Raw genomic sequence first — 25,741 nt, forward strand, 5'->3', positions numbered from 1 at the left:
CTTGTCCATGTTCTCAGGCAAGCTGATCTTTTTCTCACACAATTTTCAACATAATTGATTTTCTTTTGTTCATACATATTATAATAGAGTTAGGGGTTCCACGCTGACAATTAACATTTATTAATGGGCTCAGGCTATAAGAATGCAAAATTATGTGCTTAGCTCTGCCTAGCCATTTAATTTTTAACTTTTCTCTCACCCTTGCCTATTAATAAATGTTTATGGGTCAGTGGGTTGCCCATTATTTCTTCAGAACACTGTTTGACAATATTCCTCTAATATTTCAACATCTAAAATGACAAACACCACAATAACAAAATTAATGTCAATTTTGCTTTATTTTCCCTTTACAATTCTTCAAACTAAATACATTTACAACAAGACAAGCCTGCAGGCCTATCTACCGTTTTATACACCATTGGTTGCTAAATATGCATCGCTTGTGTAAAATAATAAGTTGGGTACCATTTTTCAAATCCCAACATCCAACACAGTTGAGTGTGAGGATTCAATTCACAATATCTTTGCATAATCTATTTATTCACAGGGGGTTTATTAACAGGCAGATGCATTCTTTTCATGAAGACGGGAAAAGTTATAGGTATTCTTTTAACAGACTTTGATATTAAGCCAGAGTCACACCCTTGTAATGAGCTGTATGCAAAATATCAACGTTTGATTTGTTTGATTTCTTTGCTGTCCCTTCACTGTAACATACTGTAATCCCCTTAATGCTGGGGGAACCAACAATGCAAATAAGCTTGAATGGGAAAAACAAAACAAAGAAATATGTGAATTTTTTGTCAGCTAGCATGATTTGGAAAGAATTAAACAAAAAGCACTATAATGACCTTAAAAGGGTAAAACATTAAAAGTTGGGATTTGAAGAACAAACATGATTACAGTGTATCTAAAATTCAAAATTAACAAGAACAGTCAAAATTATTGTAAATCAAGCAAAGTATTGATAACTTGTACCACATCTTTTACGTCATAGCAATTACACTCTTTTGAAATAAATATATAAATACAATCTTTAACGTGAAAGTAAGAATATAACAGATAATGGATAATAAAAAGGATTATCACTCTTCTACATACACAGCACAGTAATCTGTCCACACCATGGCTGTGTCACATTGTAACATGGAATCCAAGACCAAAAATATAAGTTCTTTTTGGTATTGATATACATAGTTTTTATGTTTTAGTTTCATGATAAATTCTTTTCTATGCACAGGGAAGTTTTTCTTTGTCAAACTGAAAGATAAAAACACTTTTTGTTTACTGTCTGCAACTCGTCCAACCTAAAAACTACTAGATTCAGATGTGATATTGAATTTACATCAAAATAATGCAATGACACATGAATAGAGTTACAGGGCCAATAACAAAGTATTAAATTACATCTGATTCAAAAGTTTTGCAAAAATCAGTACTTTATCAGATTCTTTTGAGGTCTAATGAATGACAAAAATCTTGGGTTAATAAATTCACACCAACAATGATCACATGGATGTAGATTGTCTCTGATACACATGATAGATAGCAATATGTCGGACAAAGTTCCATGGCTCTATGAAACATAGTCATGCTGTGGACAGATTTTTTATGAATTTCTGCAGGAAGTTAAAGCATAAGCTTCTGAATATTCTCAATGACTTTGTCTTGAGCAAGGCTTGTATTTGTCAAAAGACCCAAGTAACTACTGGATACTGTTATCTGGCAGCAATTGGAAGAAATCATACTCTTATTACAATAGAGTTTATTACTTGCTTTTGATAGACACTGCTGATTCTGTTTGCATACATACTTATACAGTGACCATAAGATCTGATTACGTTAATTACCTTGAAATAAAGGTCAAGGTTATCTGAAGATTATGGTGAAAGTGTAACTTCACACATTTTCTCAACAACCTTGACATTTTGAAGTTTTCACAATGAATATTTATTCCAAATCACTGGTTTCTGCCGTATATATAAAATAAAAACTTGGTAACAGGCTATTCATTGAGGGCCTATCGAGGCACTTTTAAAGTTTCAGTTGACTTTAGTCATCAAACTGATCTCAATAGTTTGATTTGTCCTAGCATAAAGGTTAATCTTAGTATTGCATAAATCATCACAGCACCATTGGAATTTAATTTCACAAAATAATTGAATGCAAACAGCATTGGGCCTTCTGTTGTCCTTGCGCTTGGTGTCAGAGCTTCATCCTTATGTAAATCTTTCAAAACATATTTTGATTAATGAAGTAATCTTGAGGGTTTCCAATTATAATTCGACATACACTTGATGTCAAGGGCCGTTGCTGATTTTGTACCCTTCTTGTCATTGTGGATTCCTAGTGTGATACTCTTCACGCAACTGAACAGGATAATTCAATGTGACAAAAGAATATTTTTGAAACAAGTCATTAAAACTGGTATGAATGTCACTTAGTCATAGAATGTTTTCAGGTAGTATGCACCTCAAAGGTGGAAGATTGAGAATTCGTTCAAACTTTCAAGGAATATTTCAACTATTCTCTTACAATAATCAACACTAAAATCAGGGGTCACCGTGCAAATTTTGGTACTAGAGAATAGAATTACCCAAGACTGACCAATATTTGAAAATGCCACCAATCCTATGATAGCTTTATGGAGGAAAATAACATTTTTGATTTTGGAAAACTAAGATGGTGACAAGTTTTCTTACACCAAAAGCTTTAAAATGAACCCCCCCAACAAGTGGTAAGTTTGACAGTCCAGATATCTGTCCTTGAGGCGTGTTTTACATTAAAGGTGTAATTATAATGAGTGTTAAGTTTTGATGTAATATCAACTTTCACTTTCACTGTTAGAACAACTCTCTCTTCACCACCAAGGTTTAAATACATCCTTGTGCAGTTGGACCTCTATACGGAATATGGGGTGAAAGTGTCAAAGCATCTGGAATTTCTGCAGAACTGTGACATGGAAAATACAGCAATGGCTCATGATCCAATTCTATAACCAAGGTTTTAAGTCTCTTCAATTTGTCAACTCTTGATTGCCTAGCTTAATCCTATCACCTCTACAATTTGGTTTATCCTGCTGTTTAAAACATTAAAAACAGTCGCATTGATACTTGCAGCAGGGGATTGTGAAATTTGTCACATATAAGCACTGAGGGTCGTATAAAAAAAGGCTTTTTCAACTACATTTTCAATTATTCCGCTATTTTCTCATTTTTGACTGCCAAGAATTTAAGGGGGTGAAATCTGGCAGATCAAAAAAGGACACAAATGTGAGCCCCTTTCTAGCTTTGTACATCTGTCAAACCCCCGACACTTGCATACAAAAGCATATCCCCTCCCTGTCAATAAATAATGTGAAATCCCTTAGGCTAATCTATACTACTTGCATCTGTTGTGTACTAGAGTGTCTGCAGGGGCTCTATTCTGTCTGTCATTGCAGTCAAGATGTGATTGAATTTGGAGTATCTGTCGTCTCGGCTGTCTTCAGAGCCTTTGAAACCCCACAATATACGTAAATGAAATTCAGTTCTGAAGCAGTCCATCAGCTCCTCTTGGAGGGAGAGACCTTTCACTTTAGACTCTGCCGTCACTTTGTACAAGTTACTCTCCTGTGCATAGCATCTGGCAGCATCCAGATGTGCCAACATGGCCCCCAGCCCGTAGTCCTCAGCCCCTGTCTCCCACAACTCCTGATTGCTCGGAGCTGACGAGCTGCGTTCCAGTAACTGAAGTAGTGGTACGATGTTGGGTATACTGGTTCTGGTAACTGGGATACTTGAACTGTCCCCGTTGTTCAGGCTCTTATAGACCTGTCTGAGTTTGGTTTCAAACATGATGGCCATGTTTGTGTGGGACTGCCTAAGCATGTCCCATGTCAACTTTAGGTTAGTGATCTGCAATGAAAGCAATCAAGAATCACTTAATCACAACATCAATTTGTAAAACTGAGCACTGTCCATCAGGTAAAATTTCTGTACTTCATGGTGAAAAAATATGAAGTCTTGACACTGAAAATATATGCTCAGTCATGCAATTAACAATATTCTACAGTGATAGCTACAATGTTTTCAATGGCAATTATCTTTAATCTAATTAAGTAGTCAGTGTAATCTTGAAAAGGAGAAAATATCAGATCTTCATTTTCAAGAGACATTAGCAGTAAAGTCATTGCATTTCCTTAAACCTGTTCACTCCTGTTTCTAGTAAACAGGTAAAACATCACAATTGATAACTATAGTAAACAGGTAAAACATCACAATTGATAACTATAGTAAACAGGTAAAACATCACAATTGATAACTATAGTAAACAGGTAAAACATCACAATTGATAACTATAGTAAACAGGTAAAACATCACAATTGATAACTATAGTAAACAGGTAAAACATCACAATTGATAACTATAGTAAACAGGTAAAACATCACAATTGATAACTATAGTAAACAGGTAAAACATCACAATTGATAACTATAGTAAACAGGTAAAACATCACAATTGATAACTATAGTAGTGAAAGGGTAAGTAATGTACCTTTGTAGATGAGTGGTTGCATGCTAATATTTTCAAGGATGTCATGCACTACGTTTCTTCAAACTTTTTTTATAAGCTGCATCCAACATGAGCGTTTGATTTGTAACGACAAAATAACATGCCAGTTGTCTGTCATTGAGAACATTTGCTTATTTCCTAATGTCTATTGGTTTGTCTTTTACATACCTGTGAACTACAGAGGGCATCCATGACAGCACAGAATCCATAGAGATTGCCCATGGTTGATTTCAACATCTCTGCTGTCTGTATCCACTTCATTAGAAGACGTACTCTCTCTCCGGTATCAAGGCATGTCAGAATAGTGATGCTTACCCAGTATTTCAAACAGTTATACCTGATCAGAAATTAGGTGAAAAGGAACAAAACAAAATTTTTAGTCAAGGTAAACATGTCACATAGGATCATTGCTATACTTGTTGACATTAAGCTGTAGGTAGCGTTTTCTAATCATACTATTATTACAGTTTTCTCCTTTTTTAAAGATCAGCAAAGTACACCTACAGACTTACAATCATAGCAAACAGAAAACTTTTGACCAAGTTTACAAGTTTCCATTAAAAGATCTGAAGTAAATTTTTTTAGGAAGATAATGTATGCATTACTTATCCATCATAATATATTTTTAGAGAAAATAAAATAAATCTCACACAAAGAACATACCTTTCTAACAAATCCTGTCTCAAGATTGTTCCTTGTGGCAGTGTTAGGAGTTCTAATCCAGATATATTGCCATGCTTTTCAGACACTATCCTGCTCACCTGAAAAACAAAAGTATAACCCATTTTAGAACATTGTTGGCGCTCTTTGTACCTTAACAACACCATTCAGTAGTACACAGAACTTTGGAGTGGTATTTTGATGTGCACTGCTGAGAAGATCTAGGATCTATTAGAATCATTTAAACTAAATAAGAGCTTTTCCTTTTCAATGATTGAATAAGCTCTTTGAGTTTCAAAATATCATGGTGGTGACAGCCAGTAAAAAACTTGGCTTTCAATTGGGGTATAATTTTGTTTCACACTTATTATTTTTTTCAACTCTAAACTTGACTTCTATGTTTTTTTAAAGTATTCAACAAATGGTGTTTCATGTAATGACAATAAGACTGTCAAAATCCTACTTGGTATCTATAAATTTTGTGAGAACAAGGTAGTATTAACACTTGGCTTAAAAAGCTGACACATGTCTTCAAAAGAAAATTGTCAGCAATTTTCACTTAACCCTTTGCACCCTGACCCCCTGGTACTCTATGACGTCATCGGACATTTATGTCCGAGCCGGGTTCAAAGGGTTAAAAGTCCAATGTAAAATTTGAGGGTAAACAAAACAACCAGATAAAATGTGTCATTTACTCTTTGCAGTTAACTTTTTGGATTAATATAAGCTGGTGGAAAATAGCAGTGAACTGAAAAATGCAAAACATGTATTGAATATAATTTTAAGAAATTGCTCAGTATTGTATATTGAAAAATGACCTGTGGATGTATGCAATTCAGGTCTGACTCACAATGTGTACTCAGACATACATAGGTAACATCATAGCTGAGAGATAATGAAAAATAATTGCACAAGTTCCTCTGCTATAATGCAGTAATGTTGACAAAAAAGTTTATAGCTCTTACTGCTATGCACAGTGAGAAACATGGTATAGACACAGAACAAATATATGGAAACCATAGAACAGAACGCCTACCTTTAAATCTTCACTTGTGATATACTTCGCTATTGTCATAGTATCAGCATCATTCAACCTAGTCTTGGCTTGGATTACTGCAGCGCCCTCTAGTGGCCTATTCTCCTGACTGAGCAGACTGCTGGCAAAATTCATTGGTTTGAACAGAGACTCTGTTTCAAGTTTTGGAGCGAAAAATTCCCTTGTCTCCACATCAGGGGAGTCCTCAGTGATTGTATCAGCAGGAACTGGATAAAATGTGTGATATCCGTAGTCTCTTGAATCTAACAAAGAGTTTCTTGTGTCAGAAAATTTTCTGCCTCTGATTTTTGGTTTGATCATAGGTGTGATGAGCTTGTCTTCGAGGACATCATCGCGGTCTTGGTCATGCAGTTTGGAGTACCGTATCGGCATTGGCTCTTGCTGGTCAAGTTCGGAGTAATCATCAAATGGTCCTTCATATTCGTTTCTCATTTCTGACACCTGAGGGGGCTCTTGAATCAATATTGATGACACCCTGCTTGGTTTTGGTGGGGGTACCTGTTTGATGCTCAATTCACTATCTGAGCCATAACCAGGTTGTTTCAGGGGTGGAAACTCATTGCCGAACGATCTCCTTTCCACTTTTGGACTCAGTAGAGGTTCACTGCCATACCTCATCATCGTACTGCTGCCTTCTCTCACTGAATTGGCAGCCTTGTTTGAAGGAACAGTTTGTTGAATATGAGGCTGACTTTCAGAGCGTTCCATCATCTTGTTCATAAAATTAGGGCCCTGCAAGACTGTGGGCTGACTTCCAGACCGTTGATGCCGGGAGGCACGGGGACTACTTGGTGCACTTCCACCCGGAGATCCAGAAAGCATTTGAATCTGTGCCGGCGTCAATGCATACTTGGCGTCAGTATAACTGAGAGGCAATGTCCTGTTTATGGGCCTTGAAATAACGGCTTGAGATGACAGCGAAATAGCTTTCTTATTTCCGACATAGTATCTGATCAGTGATGGGATACTGTCAAAGCTCTCCTTTTCAAACTGGTACTGTACCCTGGCAGTAGTGGTGTCTGGATTGAGGACGACCCGGTTGATGATAAAGTGAAGCACACTTGAATTCCACTTCATTGTCAGCACGTAATCGCCAGGCTGTGAGATGCAGTCCCTGACGACAAAATCTCCACTCTCTCTGAGAAGCCTCTCAGCAATGTCCCTACTGATGCATCCGTGGAACCAGGCATGGCTTCGAATGTCATCATTCTCTAGCTTCAGTTCCATTTCTAGGTCCTTTTTCAATTTCTCCGGGGAGATGTCTTTAGGAGGTTCAAGGCGAGACGGAGTCACCTGCAAAACCACCATGTGAAAAGTAAAGTAAAATATCACACCATACCTACAATTGGTAGATTTTTGAAGCATTTGAAACTAGGCTATACCAGGAGAATGATTGGACTTTGTTTCTTGGAAGTTGCGTTTTATATGTGGACAAAATATGATATGAATGTAAGTAACGGCTGCAAATGCTAATCTGGTGATTTGAAATAGTGTTGGTCTGTCTTTATAATCATTAGACCAAAACGATCGGAAACAAAGTGTGTTCATTTTGCACAGATGCAGAGCTTTCTCTGCAAATTCATTACTATGGACAATATGTTCAATGACTTCATACAATGTAGGTTCATTGCATAGCATATGAAGCAGAGATAAAAATACATAAGTTTGTAGTTCTATACAGACACAAGAGAGACAACGGATTTCAAACATGGTTGTCATAAAAATTATACATGACTCAAAAAATCTACAAATTCTTAGATAATTGTTTGCCATGCAATCATGCTTTATTTTCATAAATGTTTTAGAAATATTAACATTTTAGCAACGATGCTGTTGATCCATAGTTAAGAAGTAACCTAATATGTAGATCGCTGCATTGAACGTCACAAGTATACAAACCATGGTCACACATATTCAACAATCTTCTGAAACCGGAAACCTGGCACTTGAATAGGAAGTACAATGGTGCCGAAGTACACCAATATCACCAGACCATATTTCACTAATCTCTGATTACCCTAATCACCCAGACACAAGGAAATATTTCAAGAATCTGACTCTTTCTGAGACGAATGTACTTCTGAGATCTAGAATATGGCATTAGACAATATATCACCTAGTACAGAAGGTGCTATCATTTCCAGCTGTCCAATTTACAAATCTTTAGAGAAGCTGATAACAATAGAAGATGACCAGTAAATGCCCATTTACATGCACAGTGTATGGTGGACTTTTGTGATTTAATTTGGAGAACACTGATCATTGAGTGGTCATCTACACTAGAATGCCCATCTAACATATCAGAAACGTTGTTACTTTTTTCTTGCCTTCTCTAACATTAAATGATAAATTCTAGTCAAATCCCATATTCACTGGGGTCCTTGGACCCAAATCTTGGTATTAACCCTTTTCCTGCCAAGTCCATATTTCACCACCAGGTCAAGATGGTTAAAATTAATGAAACACAACATACTCCATATGGTGTATTTTAACATGATACTGTACATTTGAAGGCTATTGAAAACATAAATACTGTAAACTTGATTTTTTTTGACTAAAGATGCTATACCAGACCAAACCAAGTGGGTGAAAATACGTCATGTTTTGGTTCAATACCGCTTTTTACTGACTTGGCTGATGGGGAAGTGATACTGTCTGGCAGGAAAAGGGTTAAAATGGACTAAAACATCATCCCACAATGTATAGAAAACCATCCTGCTGACACAGAACCGATTTTCAACCATGACAGTGCAATACATTTCCATATCATGACCTTTGGTTTTAAGTAGTGATGTACAGACTCATTTCTGAAAAAATAATGTGTGGGGGTCAAAGGTCAGCCTAGTGATGACTGTTGTGACTCATGATAGGAACTCAAGGACAATCAGTCATGATTGCATTGAGCATAGAGAGGCCTACACATCACTGACTCATGCTTTTTCCAAAGAAAAACAAATGTGGTCTATTAATCTATTTACTGGAAAAAAGACGACAGACTGGGTGTCTTGTTACAACAGTGCTCTGATATGTCTTAGGAACTTGATTCTATTTCTGCTTGCTGTCACATCAAATCACATCAAATTCACTACACATTCATACAATCAGATTTCCGAGCAGGGTGCATGAAATTTCTCTCAAGGATGGTGCACATGTCAAACATTTTTGTTCCTGAAGATGAATCCAAATACTCTATTGATGATAAAAGGGTTGTACCACAGTCTGGCAATGAAGCTGATCTCATACTTCACATATGTAGTTTTTCATGATATAAACGTGGAAGGGCAAAGAAGAAACCACAAGTTCAAATGTTAAAAACTTCAGTCTGACCTATTAAAGTTCATAATCTGTGAAAATTCATATTTCAAGGGTCACTGCAAATTATACTTCCCTGCCTCTCTTTGGCAGTCACTAAAATTGATAAGAAGTTATTCTCTGTTTGAAATGCTCTCCATCATGTGCTATTAATCTTTTATGAGGCCTGCTGTACATCTTATCCCCATTTTTTGACCACAGTTTCCCTAAATGATAGCCTAGAATCCTATTCATCTGCTTGCCTCTGTACCTCCAGCCGAAATGAATGTACTGGTACAATAGCCTAGAATCCTATTCGTCCGCTTGCCTTCGTACCTCTAGCCTAGAATCCTATTCGTCCGCTTGCCTTCGTACCTCTGTACTCTGGGAGTGGGTCGGAGGTACGGAGGCAAGCGGACGAATAAGATTCTAGGCTACTAAATGAGGGTGTGTTCAGGTTTCAAAATATATTTTTTCCATTGTAACACAGGATTGTATCTCAACATACTCATGGTAGATTATGGTCCTGACATGCCTGCGTAGTAAACATTTCAAATGATAAAACCTAACAGGTAGAGAAATAAGATCCTAACGTTATCTTTTTGTGACAGTTTTTGTCAAAGAAACAGGCTGACAGACTTGATAAGAAGGGTCTTACCCAAATGGCCTTTATATGTTGATAGCAGTGCACTACAGTACACTATATTACTCTCTTTATATGCAGTCAATGGCTTGTAAGGGGTGACTTCTAGGTTGTAACATTCTGTCTGCATCATACTGAAGGTGAAACGAATGTGTGAAACACATCCTTGCACAAAATTATAAAATTCATGAAAGGTATGTTACTGGCTCTATCCATTTCTGCGTGAATTATTGCGTCATAATTTGCAAGTCCTCGATAATATTTCCACTCATGTGTCATCCAGGATATTTTATTAAATTCCTCAATTTTTCAGTTTCAATCTATCAATGAAGCAAAAAATTCCACGCATTTCGTTCTGGCAAAACTACTTCTGTTTGTGTTATTCTAAGTTGCACAACTGTTTCATAGTATCTTGTATTCTGAAATGTAGTCTGATATGATGGTCACTTGGGAGGATGTCTCCTACCCTGGCTTGTGACGGATTATCTGACCAAACAAATCCCGATAATCAATAATTATTCATAAGATTAGACCTGGCTGCCAATTCTCCCCGGGAATTAAAAAGTCAATAAACTAGCTTGAAACCACAGTGGGCAATGTTGAAGACTGAAAGCTGCAGAGTTTTATCAAAGAAACACAGGACCCTTTCATAGGGAAATGTAATATTCCCAGTTTGCCCTGCAGGTCACTGTGCCAATTTGTTCAAAGTCCTACAAGACAGAAATCTCTTTAATGCTAGGTTGTTCACTGCACATTTTTCTAATTTACAAATCAACAGCAAGATAGTCCATTCATTTTAAGATGCTTGCAATGCAGTATGTAACAGAAAAGTTTTAATGTGTCATGTTGGTCACTGCTACTTTGATATTTTAACAGAATTCTGAATCCTGTTGACATTAGACTTCGTCAGACGAAATCTAATGATCAGAATATCACATGTGTTCTTCCCACCTGATAGCCATATAGCTTCATTAGTAACTGTAACTTCTAATGTGTTTTTTTTCCATCATTTTTCTTCTATTTGTAAAATACAGTTCTAATCGCAAAATCAGGTTGAAATGTTGAGCGTTTTGGTTTCAACAGATGGCCAATATAATTGACAACTGAATAGGGTATATGATGTGCTGTGTTTGCATGGTTTATAAATAATACTTTGTATCGACATACCTTAAGGACACAAAAAACACACTACAATGTATTTGTTTTGTAGAACAAAAAATAGGAAAATTATCAAAAGTTTACAGCTATGGTCCTTTTAAAAATTGATAAATAACTGAAGTAAACTCTTTCTAACCAGCTTCTTAATTAAACTCTGATATGTCCTTACTGCTACATTTGGAAATTCTCCTTCTCTGACTTGAATATCAAAAGATAACTTTGACTTTTTACAGTGTCTTAGACATCGTTAAAATTGTCACTTTATGCTTTCTAAATCATCAATGATGAATTTGTATGTATCTGCATTAAACCCAGGGTTACACCTGTCATGATATTATGCACAGGTGGTATGACAAATTTACCAAAAACACTGAACAATGATAAAGTTCTCCCAGCAGACATCCATGCAGCTGTTGTCGCCGATTGGTCCTGTACACCTGATCCAATCTAAAACTTTATCAGGCATTTAGGGACCAGACTTCACAGGGCTGGTCTTTGAAAACTGCAGCCTGATACGCTACCCTATGCCTGCAGTTCGTCATCAAAAAAGGGAAGATGATTTAGGTATACACCACAGATCTTTGTTTACATTGAATTTCAACAAATTAATTGAAATTAACGTAATTAATCATCTCAATCTTTTGATATTCTGTGATAAGATCTCTATTTATAGTAGTTTGGAACCACACTGGAACATACAATTAATTGAAGTGTTTCAAAACATCTAAGGAAATTGCAAGATTACTGTGTTTAAGTGAACAAGACACTTCAAAAGCGTCTCGCTTGCAAGTTTCTCTGAAATGAATGAACCAAGAATTGAAAATTCTGTAAATTTTGAAAAATCTTACTGCCTTTATCTACTGGTACATACATCACTGACAGCAAATAACACAAGTATACATGTGTGATGCATGTGTGTATATTTTAAGATCTGAACAGAGTAAGAGCACTGTAAATCTATGGATAACCTGAATTTTAACTTCAGAACATCATAATTTTCATGAAAAATCAAGAAAATTATATTAATCACAACATGTTAGTACCAAAAATTAGAGACAAATATGCAATGAAAGATAATATAATGTTGATTCTACATAAATCAGTCAGTATAGTTTGAAAAATATAGAATTTACACATTACCTATGGTATGACTACTGCAGATTTTATCTGAGTATGATGCCATGTGGACTGGTGTCATTAAAATTGGCTTATTTTACCAATTTGATAAGATCTGGAGTGTTGGGAATTCCATAAACAGTTGCTCGTTACAATTCCTCTCATATCTCTTTCCAGAATTAATATGGACAGTCATCAATCAACATGTAAAGTTGAGAAATGATAAGTCATATTTCTCTTGCTTCCTACTACACATCCTTTCAAAATATTAAACAATACAATCTCCTTTCATGATATTAAATAACACTGTATAAACATGTTATAACCATATGAAATGTTACAGTTAGTATGTTAACTACAGTCAGCTTCTGACCATCTTTAACCTATAAATGATCTTCAGAGGTGCCTATTGGACATATCTGGCTTTATTGGTTTTTGTCTGTTTTGACAATTTTCACCCTTTAACTCTTGGTGTGCCAAAGTCAATTTTTGTCGCCTTTATACAATATAAACCTAGACAACATTTTTTCAGATCTAGACAATTATTTTTTTCAGATTTTTACCAAAATGTTGATCAATGACTGAACCCATTTGGTCCAAAATTATTTGACAATAACTTAAAATTTCATGAAACTTGGTAAAATGTTGCACTAAAATTTTGTTGGGAAAAATTACAGTACATTAAAGGGTCACATTCCGATTATGTAGAGATCCATTAATGTTACTGAAAACACTGAATCAACCAGACTTCTGTGCTGATGGATGAATATCTACAAAGATCATACTGATGCTACATATACATGAACTTTCAGTATGTACAACAGATATGTGAATGTGTATAGAGAACATCAAGCTACAGCAGTTTCTCAGAGAACTTTCCTTCATGGGAAACTTGTTGATATGAAATGCTAGCTTACATATGTATTTTGATTGCTTTCACTGAGTGATTGCGTGAGACAGACAGCCTGAGCAGTAACACAGAGATGTTGTATTTATAGCAGCACGTGGATTTAGGCACATTGATATTCTAACAATGGATGGAATGCAATTTAGCTTATTGAATTTGATCCCTGTTACTACAGAATTATTACACAAAATATCATCTTACTTTCTTGTTATAAACACAACATTGCAGCACTTTGATTTCAGGGCATCAAGGGCAGGCCAGAACACCCACGTACCACCGCCAAAACTGCTTGAACATCAGGAAAACTTCTTGTATGCTGTTTTCTTCAGAATCAAATAATTCTATCATCCTATTCCCTTCCATCATTTGCTACTACCCCCCTCTGAGCTGTCTGTTCCATCATTTACTACTCCCCCCTTCCTGTAATCTGATACTGGCAGGGTCTCAGTTGGCACAATGTTAATTTGATCTCAATCTCTCTCTAATCTAATGATAAACTGCACTTTATCTTGAGGCCTACAAATGTGACACAATACTGCTACAGACAGCACTTCAAAATAAAAAGCCTAAAAAATCTCATCAGAAAATGCTAAATTTCAGAGAAGAAACCTCTTGCCTATTAAACGAGTGATTGGCTATTTCCTGCCATGAACGAGTATAATGTTTCACCATGATAATTTTTATGCTGGCCGCTATAGATGTAAGTCAGTGTTCTCTTGTTGATAGAATATAATTTCCATAGATATATACAAGACATCCAAGGTACATTATCCCTTTACTTCATGTACAGAGACCTATTACTAACTACCATCATGCCCTCTGTCTTTGGTAAATTCTTTCTCATAGAAAATTTTGCAGGTAATTTATGCATGTAATACATATTGTGTTATTAATGATGGATTATATTAAAGTTCTATATCTAAAATCATGGTTTCACTCATATTTCATTGCACACTCACTAATTAAAGATCTGTTGAAAATTCATAAAATATACCATACAGTAACTCTAGCAGTGACTGTTTCAGTAGGATTTCACCCCTACACAACCAAGGCTTTAGTGTAGCCCTATAGTGTTTTCTACAGGACTGTTGGAACCACATACACTGAAATGGGTAGTACAGGATTAACAGTTTGGGGAGGTGTCACCACCAACTTAGTCTAGTACCCATACACTTTATTTGCAATGTAAGTAGACTTGCGATTTCAAAGCAGAGTCGTAGACACCACACTACCAGAAAATGCATCATTCAATTTCAAATGATTTTGCCGGTTGTGAGACTCCGTTGAATCAATACATGGTACCGGGGCGAATGTATGACAACAACAAACAGAGACGATGTATGACCTCTTTGAACAGTTCTATCATTTTCAAACCCAGCTATCACGTCAGCTGACAACATCTGAGACTGTCATATGCTGGGAGTTTCTCTGTCCTTGCCTTCTGGGTTCAAGGCCCCCTGGCTGATAGAACTCATAAATTCTAAATCACACAGGGAGAGTAAAAGCTGTTTTTATTCAAGTCTGATGAATAATTCAGACAACACCTACACAGTATGAAGAATACGTGTCTGCTCTAAAGCTAGAATTAAAGGTTTCAGTTTATTGTTTAAAATATTTTCACTCAGGCTATCATTAAATATCTAGCAAAATTGTAAGCTGATGAATGGACACTTTGCTTTGTTCAGGCTGTAAATTTGTTTTGATGAATTCATAAATTTGAATGGACACCTGAAAGACATTGCCATGGAAACAAATCAGTTTCCAGCACTAGAAGGTCATTCACCAGGGCTGATTTACCATGGACGTCTTCATGGTTTACAAAACTGAGACGCGATTCTCAGTAGTGCAGACACAGGAGAGTATACATCATTCTTTTATTTTCATGTGTATACACACATCTGAGTGACTCTGTCGAAGAGAAATTCAATGATTAAAGTCTTGTAGATTATACTCTGGTGAATTTATGGAGCATTAGCTGTGGCCTATCGTGACCCTGCATGGAAGTGTCATTCTCTCAAAACTTGAGAACACTATGAGTGAAAATATTAGGTTTCGCTACATCATATTAATTGTCTCACACTGGGGTGATAACAGTTGACAAGTCAATGAATCATGCATCACATTGTCTGGTATACGTTTCATTATTATAGATTGGACGCTGGCAGAGAGAAGGAAGAATTATTTTAGATGAAACATCCACTTTGCAGTGATGAGCATCTATTTCAGTGAAGCAGTTCAGTGTTCACTTCAAAACGGGAGAGACGAGGAAGAATTATTTCAGATGAAACGTCAACTTTGCAGTGATGAGCATTTTATTTCACTGAAGTGGCTCAGTGTTCACTTCAAAATGGGTGGATGTCTTTAAAAACTATGCATTCTTGGTGGTACATTGCTTGTTAAAACTCTGAAGCATGCATACTAGGAATACATACGCACATCTAGTAGGACATGAGTGTTAATAGCACAGCTGTCCTGGCTTTCTGTTACAGACAATCATCAAATACTTTATGAGAGATCTTTTGATAACTTGTGGCTTTATACAGTATCAAGATGGTCATTTTTCATTCAATGTGTCGCGACTGATTTTGAAAAGGGGATTTATTCCCAGCTCAGCTGCCAAAGAAGAGGATCTAGCTATTTCCTATCGCTTTACAAACTGGTGCACATTTCACATTTGTGAAAGAACAACCGTAAAGATTGCTGCAATGAGAAATATTTCAGGTCATCTCAGCATTGATATTTCTTTTTTTTTAAATTAAGGAACCCCTACAGCAGCATCTATATATATTTAGTTAAATTTGAACCAAGGTGCAACTATGACCATATCACCATAAGTAGTCTAAACTGTAGAAAGTCATTTTCAAACTTGACGAACAGTCCAACAATGGTCCCTAAACACGAGATTCAGAGAGCTGCGACAACCTGCAGCTACAAATTGTAAACTACCAGTATAGAAACTGAACCCCAATGCTAGTCTATGGTGTCCAACCCAGCTGCTTCAAACTCAAAATAGAATGGAAACAATCAAAGGCTAGGTCCCAAACCATCACAATTCATAATGTAACAGACATGTGCAGTACAAACTACAGTTCACATGTACTTCACAGACACTGCAAAACAAAAAAACTTACGGTTGTACTTACTGTTTCATATCTGGCACCTGGTGACTGAAGTGGGGATCTGAAACAGAACGGAACAACAGAATGGTCGGTCAATCAGTCAATTGTCCAATCTCAGATACTTGCAGGATAATATTACAATATATGTTCTAAATATTCATGCACAAGGATGTATGTATACTGTACATGTAATTTGAATTTCACTGAGTCTAGTGAGTCATAAGCAACATGGGAGTTTGCCTGGAGTCAATTACTGATAAAGAGAAACAATATTATTCTCCTTCTTCTGCACTGACATCATCACTGCCTGTAATTTAAAGATGAAGTGAGCTTTCAGTGAAAAGTGTGTCCTGCGAAAAGGAATGGTTTAGTAATGATACGGCTGTTTACATCACTTTGCTGGATGGTGGGTGAGTTAGTATATGTGAGTGTGTGGGTTTACGCAAATATATTTTACGCAGCAAACAGGATTTGCAAGGATGGAAAGTAGTTCATACATACACTCTGTTTCTGAAGTTAGCAAAACTATACATGTACAAGGATGATTTCTATATTTCTACAGAATAAAAGCACTCAATGCACTTATATTGTCAACATTTTTCAACAACAATATGCAATATCACTTAGAAAGTTTGAAACCATACCGGTAGTAATTTATTGGATGATTATTTTGACTATACAGATACATTTAAGACATTTTTTCTGCAATCTCTATATTTTCATTTCACTTTCAGAGAATGTCTAAGCCAGCAAAAGTCACCACTTCAGTCCTTTCAATTGACCCTTGATTTGCCTGGCCATGTGATGTTTATTTAACCTATCACTCAGGCTGATTTCCCAACACACCTGCTCTAGTATCATCAACATCAGAAGATATCATTTCCACATTTATTAATTTTGATCTGAAAAAAATCCCGGCATAGTTATCTCACAGTGCCATTCCAGTAAAGACAGCAAAAGCATGGGTAGAAATGTAAACACTGGAAAAGCCCATAAGATTCAGGCAGTTTCCACACTCATATTGTTTCACCTGTTCTGTGACTTGACCATAGGCATTCAGGGTGAGGAATTTCACACAGCTTGACCCTATAACCAACAATCATCACACACCACAGTTCCAGCTACAGACACATAGTTAAAGTTCTAGAACTATGACATTGGTCTGCGTACAGTCCTGATCATATTGAGACTCAACTGACTGCATTGCATGACGGCAATCAAGTTTGCAAATAGCATAGATTATTCCAACAGCAAATTAGATGTATATGTATAGGCAGTAGCCAAAACTCAACGGTTTCATTATTTTTGTTTTTAAAAACAAGTACGCTTTCTTCATGCTCCTCAAAGTATGTTGAAATACCAGGTATTAATTAGTCTTGCAAACACTATGCATTGAGTACAATATGTGATGTTGCTGTTGACAAATGAGTTCTTGTCAAGACTAAAATTCAGACGTCAATAATAATATTAACCATCATCAACATACGCAGGCTACATCGATTCGTCAAATATTGGGCATTTTGACACATTTTGGAATAGAACAAGAGCTCTATATCAAAACAGAAAAATACTGGGAAATACAGCAAAAGTTACACAGCTATCAGACCTGTAACCCTTTGTCACCAAAATTTTCAACCTTACAACCTTGTATTTTCATCTCCAACAATAACATTGGACTTCTGTCAAAGGACTCTAAAAGACAATTATAACATCTTGTTTGTCTTCATCTCACAAGTACCAGCACTTTTAATTCTATGTTCTTGCTTCGCCGAGAAATTGCCAGCTTCACAGAACTATAATAATTAAAGAATTGGGTAAATGTTGGGTAATGATGGCAAACTGGCCATGGTCATGCATGCAACTGATATACAACTATTTTTGTCCTGTAGTGATCTGGAATGATCAAGTTGTGAAGTATGCAAGTGTATCATGCTCACTATGCACTATCCAGGACAGACATGGATATTGCATGAATGTGATTGTGAAGGATAGTTTTACATATATCACAATGAAAATCCTGACTTGTTGACCACATAGTTTTAGTGGATTTGGGCTCTGAGCAACAACAACAACAACCTGAGGCTTGAGATCCAAAGCCAGCTGAAAAACAAGACTCCAAAAAGAATTCCTGCTTTCTGCAGTGTGTGAGGTACATGTACAGAGACTGAATTGACTGCTGGCAGTATGACAAACTGTTCCTTAACCTTCAATCAGACTACTGTAAACATTTTCACAACAGCTTTAAATTCCATGAGTTTCAGATGAAATAGCTTTGAAAGGGTGAACAACCATGCCAGTTAGAGGATCTGCCCCATTAGTAAAACCACTGAGAAACATGTCATTCTATACAGCTAAATGCAAAACTGGTTAATTACTGTTTCCCATTATAATGAGTCACTTGCCTGCATTACGTGGTAAAGATTGACAAGTTGTACCGGTAGTTGCATTGTGACTGTTACCTAAACAAGTACCGGAACAACTTCACCTGTAGCTATTCTAGGTAATTCATTATCATATGAAAGGAAGTTGTGTATCTCGTGCATTAATTTTCGTATGGGCTCATTTTCTTGGAAAAACATATTAGTGAACCCTTGCCCTCTCACTAAGAAATCTTGATCTTTCCATTGTGACTTTCAACGACATGGTTGGACTCTAACTCAAGTGAGAAACTAGCTGGTCATTACAGTTTTCAGAATAAAAGCCAGTCTGTTTTGTTTTAACACCAGTGTCGGAAAGATGATATTACACAACTGCAGCCCAAGTCTTTCACAGCCCTAGTGCAATGCACATGCTACCACACATGCACTCACAACTCTTGAGCTGAAAGAGGGTAACCAGCTCAGATATTAAAAATGCTGCTTCTCTACTAGGCTGAGTTTTGCAGTGCAGTGTGTTGTGTTCTGGATGTGTGTACTAGCCAACACAAAAATTAGGCACATCAGTGCATAGCAGAGAGTATAAACCATGTACATGTGAAAAAACAGTGGCAATATGAGATAACACACAATCTAGATCTCTAGTACAGCTGATCTGCAGCTCTTTCTTCAGTATCTAGCCTTGAAAATCATAAATCAGGGCTAGATACTAGACTTTTACCTCCAGCATAACTGATTTACAGGGGAAAATTTGAGTGCTGTACACTATGGTGATGTCATTGTAATATTTCACAATAGATACAGTTTATTATTGTTTGCAGCATAGAGGTTGAAGCTATTCACAAATGGCTAGAGGTTGAAGCAATTCACTTAGATGGCTAAATTTGTTGTCAATTGATACGTTCTGTTTGCATTATGCACAGAATGGATTTATTTGAATCAATCTGTCATCCCTTCTGGCATGCCCTTCCTGGAATATCCCTTAACTTCCTCTCTATATACTGTAGCTTGCATAGGGATGAAATGGATGAATTTTATTTCCCTGGGCTAAGTCACTTGCACTGATCATTCACATCTCACTTGAAAGAAACCATGTGGGCGAGACAAATGCAGCTGCACTGGCACTGCTATGGTACTGACAAATGTACATGTACATGCATGGACATATCCAGGGCACTTGTCATGCAACAGAAGATATAGAGCTCCATTAAACCAAGATTCATGGCAGCATTTTCTGAAACAACAAACTGATATGATTGAACATTGGAACATGATTCTGCATGCACACTGCAGGAATGTTTCAATAAAAAAATAGCGGGGCAATATCATCGAACAAGTCTTCCTGTTATTAGCATGAAGCCTGTGGGAAGCCCGAAGCATGGAACGCTGGGTTTCAGATGTATTGATATGTAATACCACATATATGTGTATGACGTGCAAGATTTCATGCACTTTGTATTCAAAGTTCTACCATGCAAAATATTGTGGCTTTGCACGAAGTTCAACATAAAACAGCAGTAGTGGTTTTACCCTAGACAGACCGGAAGACAGACTGAAGACGAGAGTCAACATTGCTGGGAAGCATTCTGCAAACAACTGAATTCTTGAGGATGCTCTTCCACGAGGAATCTACTAGAGAAGTGTCTATAAACACTGGCCTGAAAATTTATTATTCCTATCTCAAAAGAATTTAGACTGTTCATGAAAACTCACTCAAGATCCATGTTTGTGTATATTTAGTTTTCAAACAGACCCTGCCACTGGCCACCCTCTTGGAAGTAACATCCACAAATTTAAGAGCGATGTGTTTCCGTTGTTTGTTTGAAATAATCCCTGTTGAAACAGTACGGCTAGAGCACACTGAAGTGAAGTACCCTTTGTGAGTTGTAACCAAGACAAGTACTTCCATACAGCAAACCAGTATCACCTTGATCACGATCTCAGATTTATTACTTTTTCACTAAATATCACATTGCGCATACTCCATTTACTGCTACAGACAGAAATTCAAAAAATTTTGTCTAAAATCTTTGTTACTGGACAGATCCCTCCAAGAATAATTTTGACCATTTCAGTTGAATGGTAAAAAAGTACCAATATCACTATCATTTTAAGTGCAATTTCTGAAAGTATTGTAAGAAATTCAGACAAATATGTATTTTTTGTTTGAGATTTTTGCAATTCTATCAGAAATTACACTTATAGAATATTTGCATACTAATGATGGTTAATGGAAATGACATCATTAAGCATCAGGCCTATTCAAAACACATCACTCATGCCAGCAGAGACAGCATTATCAAGACTGAATGCGACTCGCCAAATGCATCTAGCTGGATTTTTTCAACCCGTTGTTAGATAAAAGAAACAGATTCAACTTTTAACCTTAAAACTGCCCTAGTGGAGCCATTTAGAAACTTTGATTGATGAGCGATACAACATGAAATCTGCATTCCTTCTACAATTTCATTTTATTCCTTTAAGATTGGTGAAATCACGACTCCAAAAAAGACTTGTCACTGACCACATTAAATCATTAAATTTCAGAGATTTAATTGCCATGGGCGATGCTCATGGATGATTCTGTTGGCATTTTGTAAATCAAAACATAAGGAGTGTTTTCTGTTTTTCATCGATTTGTCATTGTGACAAACTTTCAACAGGGTCAACGTCTTTCACATTGTTGTAAATTATAGATATCAGTGTTTCAGTACAAATTTTCACTGAAATTCGATATTTATATCTATAGACAAATAAAACACAATCACTACACCACTTGTGAGATCTGTGAAGTGTGGAAAGTGTTGTAATCACCATTACACAATGTGATTGTACTAACATTACTATTTCAAATCAAAATTGTATTTCTCCCATTAAGAATAGGAAACGCCTGCCCAATTTGATAAAAAAGTCAAAACAAAGGAAAGCTAAACAAGGGGAAATTAAAGCTCCAGTCACGAAATTCATACAGGAAGCAGTTGATTGTATGAGGAAACATGGGACACATGGATGTCAAAAGATGTTCCTGCAGTGAACGTCACAGGATGTCTATGGACATAGTTACATATTAGGATATTGGAGTTTCAGTGAGATGACCTTTCACCCCAATGGTTTGGCCAAAAATGTTGTTTGTTTTTTGATGTTGAGGATGGACCTCTGCACTTAGAAATGGAGTGAAAGGGTTCATCAGATGAAATGTACAATTGTAGGAATCAATGTTTTACTTGTCAAATTCTTGCAATTTACAGATGACATCAAACACTGCAACAAAGAACTTGATTCATATCCATTTAATGAGAATGTGCGTGTGTCCTGTTTGGATATTTACGACTCCCCAGATTTCACTTTGTGACTTGCTGACACATTTAGTTGCTACAAGACTCTGGCTATCAAGACAAACAAACAACCTTTTGCAGGAGCTATTCAGCAAATGTAATTTGGGACTGTCTGGGTTCATTGAAGGTCAACACAGGAAATGCCAGCTGTCTTGCAGTTGAAGACAGGCTCTGAGAGCCTCAAGAAAAACCGTAAAACTTCGTCAGGAATCACACTCATCTGTTCATCAGGTCAAAATTAAAATTTGTAGAATTATTTTTAAGAGCTGCAGCAGTGCAAACATGCCTTTAAAACAATCTAATATAGTATACAGTACATGGTTTATCATTTTCAAAGGTCATTCAACTTACAATTTTACATAATTAAATTCAACTGTATAAAATATTACTTGTGATGCAATGAACAAGACCCTTACTGTTAAAATGCATTACAATTAGAATTTTACATTCCTGAAGTTCAAAGTACAAAAATTGCATCAGAGCTTTTTAGCTTGTTTCTAAGAAGGTGTTTAATAGTAAATCAATCAAAAAGAACACATTCTAAATTGAGCACATAAAATACAGCCAATCATTTGAGGATTGTTAGAAGGACTGTTAGATCATGATTAATGGATATGAAATCATTATAGCAATTTAAAGAATGAATTATAATGACAATGGATCATCAATATACTGGTACAACATTGGAAGTCAGCTGGATTCCTGCACTGTATCTCTCAACATAGGATGTCAAAGTACAATAAAGTACGACATGCAATATGGTGTTGAAGAACAATTATTGAGAGTGTACATCATAATGCGCCATTCATCATTAATGTGTTTCATTATTTAGTACATAGCAATAAAGACAGCCATATTTTTTCAGCATTCTCAACTAGGCCATCTGTTGGTTTTGTGTGCATGTTTACTGTCCTGTCTGGATACAGGGTCTGGTTACAATTGTTTCACTCTTTTGTCTACAAACTGTTTATGTATAGTCTACACGTATGGATGTACCGGTAGTAGCCACAGCATACCTCCATGCATGGCTTTCACAGGTCCCAGCTGTTTTTTAAAATAAATCACGAACACACAACAGCAAAAATACTGAAATTACATACCTAAACGAAAATAATTATCACACCCACAAAAGGTTATCCTTAATCTCAACAGTTATCCCCTGACTTCTTCACACTGTTTCCATGTGTAATTTACTCCCTAGGAATTTCTCACCAAACAGAATGTCTTTCAGAGTGACCGGAGCGTGACGCCAGAGATTGCAAACCAACAACAAAAGGGGGCGGGAATTATCACAACTGAGAAACCACAAAAGCAAACCTTTTAGTCACAAAAAAAATTACATTAACTGGTAGTTGTACAATTCAAGCAAAGAGGGTCTGGGCGATCTTTTGCCCTCTGTAATCTCTAGGTTTTTATGTCAGCGAGATGAACTCTTGATCTCCTGCATATCAATGACAGTTGCTTGCATGTACATTACACTTGTTACGACAATTGAGTCGCATTGCCATGCCTGATACTCAAGGAGCCAGGAATCTTTTGTGAATTGTGGCCCCTTTTCCACTTTAATTGTCAATCAGTTAACAAACAGGGGCTCGGTGATATAATCACTTCTGGTTGGGTGTAGTTTTCTCTGTTCAAATAGAGGGCTTTGGGCTCCTGTCCAAGGTCTCACACACACACACACATGCCAAAATGAATAAAATTTGTCAAATTATAGCTGTCTGCACACAATATTGTGTCAATGACTCCGTGTGTGAAAGGGAGTGCACTGGCTCATCACCTGTGATCAATGTACAACATTTAAATGCAAGAAACTACAACAGCACTTTAAAGCATGCAAGATGTACACGTATCATTTAGAAAGATTACTTATAAAGACATCCTGAGTGAATTAAACGCCCCAGATTCCTTGGGCTTCATATTCCTTTCTTCTTGATGAAGAAATGCAGAAAGCTCCTTGCACTGCCATAAGAAGCAAAGTCTTGTATTGAAAGGACATCATGAAAATTCATCACACTTGAGTAAACAGCATAAAATGTCTTGACTTCTACTCGAGTCAGTCATAAAACATGGCAAGTTTTGATGGCAAAATGTTGATGAAACCACACAATCGTGTGTTTGCTTTCATATCTCAAGTCAATACCACGAAGAAAGTAAACATACAGTACAAACACACTGGCAAGGATTTTATATTTGTATCACTTATAACTGTGTGCTTGGAAGTTTCCAGTTCCAGGCCACAGACCATCAGCCATGCAAAAAGATAAACAATTACTGGCACACTTACCTCAGGGGAAAGGAACAAATATTGGGGAGAAAATAGCAGCGTGTGTGCAAACGTCTGACAGTGATCAGGAAACCCGAGTTATCTTACACCCTTTCAGTGCAAAGTCTTCACTCACACACTGACACACACCCATACATATGCAAATGACAGGAAATGAGATCAGCAATTGAACTTTACCTTGGCAATGTGTAATGCGGTCTGTATCCTGGTGATCCCTGATTGGCAGGAGGCATGCCATGTGACATCTTGGTGGGGGACATTTGATTGGCCACTGCAATGTACAGAAAAATTAAGATTGTTTATTTTTTTTAGGAATCACATCCCCATTAGAAATTCTTTACCGAAACTATATCAAATGAAAGAGAAACATGAACTTACATGTACGTCAGAGGAAACATCCATCAGAAAAAAATTATAAAAAACTAGCAACAACCTGTCAATAAATCTATGACGTCAAGAATTTTATGATGTCATTGTGGGGCTGAAAAGAGGAAATCATTTAGTGTTGACCTTTGACCTCTTGCTGCATTTGAACCATCTGACTACGTCTACATTTCACACCTACGATTCTAAAATTCCATATAACCTGTTTAATTATTGGGAACTCCACACAGACTGAGTTTGCTTTTACGGGCTAAACAGGTAGTCCCGTTACTGAAATGCAACACTTCAGCAAAAAACAGGTACAAGTAAATTCCCTCAAAAAAATTCATGACAATAACTCAATTCCATTGAAAGGAAAATAAAGTGTCTGCAGTTGTCAACATTTTACGTTTCATAAATTTTTAATAACATAATCATAATTTATGCTGACTGAATTGTGTGACCTCTTGCGCTGGCAGTGTCAAAGCTCTTCAATCATTTCTCCATTACATAAGTTTCACTACCATCGCAGATTGCTTTTATAAGTGATTCTGTTGTGATCTACCAATACATGTATTCCACTGTAGACAGTTTTCATATTATTTTTCTTGGATTTTCAATATTAAACAAATATCAAAAATATCATTTCCAAAAAAAAAACTTTGAATAAAAGGGTATATAATGTAACACTACAAATATATATATATATATATATATATATATATATATATATATATATATAAAAAGGGTATATAATGTAACACTACAAATATATATATATATATATATATATATATATATATATATATATATATATATATATATATATATATATATATATATATATATAAACTTTACAATAATTCAGATTGATATA

The 25,741-nt window shown here is 36.3% G+C and overlaps 1 protein-coding gene across 14 annotated transcripts in view; it reads right to left on the reverse strand.

The window, feature by feature from the left end:
- Nucleotides 1–319: 319 nt before the first annotated feature.
- The window catches only part of LOC139152471 (breast cancer anti-estrogen resistance protein 3 homolog), a 105,335-nt gene continuing 79,913 nt past the window's right edge, over nt 320–25,741 (reverse strand). For 7 of the 14 annotated variants that reach the window (XM_070725620.1, XM_070725616.1, XM_070725607.1 and 4 more), the window contains 6 exons: nt 24,679–24,772; nt 16,517–16,565; nt 6,250–7,563; nt 5,217–5,314; nt 4,722–4,890; nt 320–3,896 (listed from right to left, as the gene is read on the reverse strand). In XM_070725620.1, coding sequence (XP_070581721.1) covers nt 3,402–3,896; nt 4,722–4,890; nt 5,217–5,314; nt 6,250–7,563; nt 16,517–16,565; nt 24,679–24,772 — 2,219 coding nt within the window. In that variant the 3' untranslated portion in view covers nt 320–3,401. Of the gene's footprint in view, nt 3,897–4,721; nt 4,891–5,216; nt 5,315–6,249; nt 7,564–16,516; nt 16,566–24,501; nt 24,653–24,678; nt 24,773–25,741 lie in introns of those variants that run through there. The other 7 variants (XM_070725618.1, XM_070725611.1, XM_070725614.1 and 4 more) reach the window with 3 other exon arrangements.

Source organism: Ptychodera flava, chromosome 16 (assembly GCF_041260155.1).
Source record: "Ptychodera flava strain L36383 chromosome 16, AS_Pfla_20210202, whole genome shotgun sequence".
In the NCBI taxonomy this organism is placed as follows: Eukaryota; Metazoa; Hemichordata; class Enteropneusta; family Ptychoderidae; genus Ptychodera; species Ptychodera flava.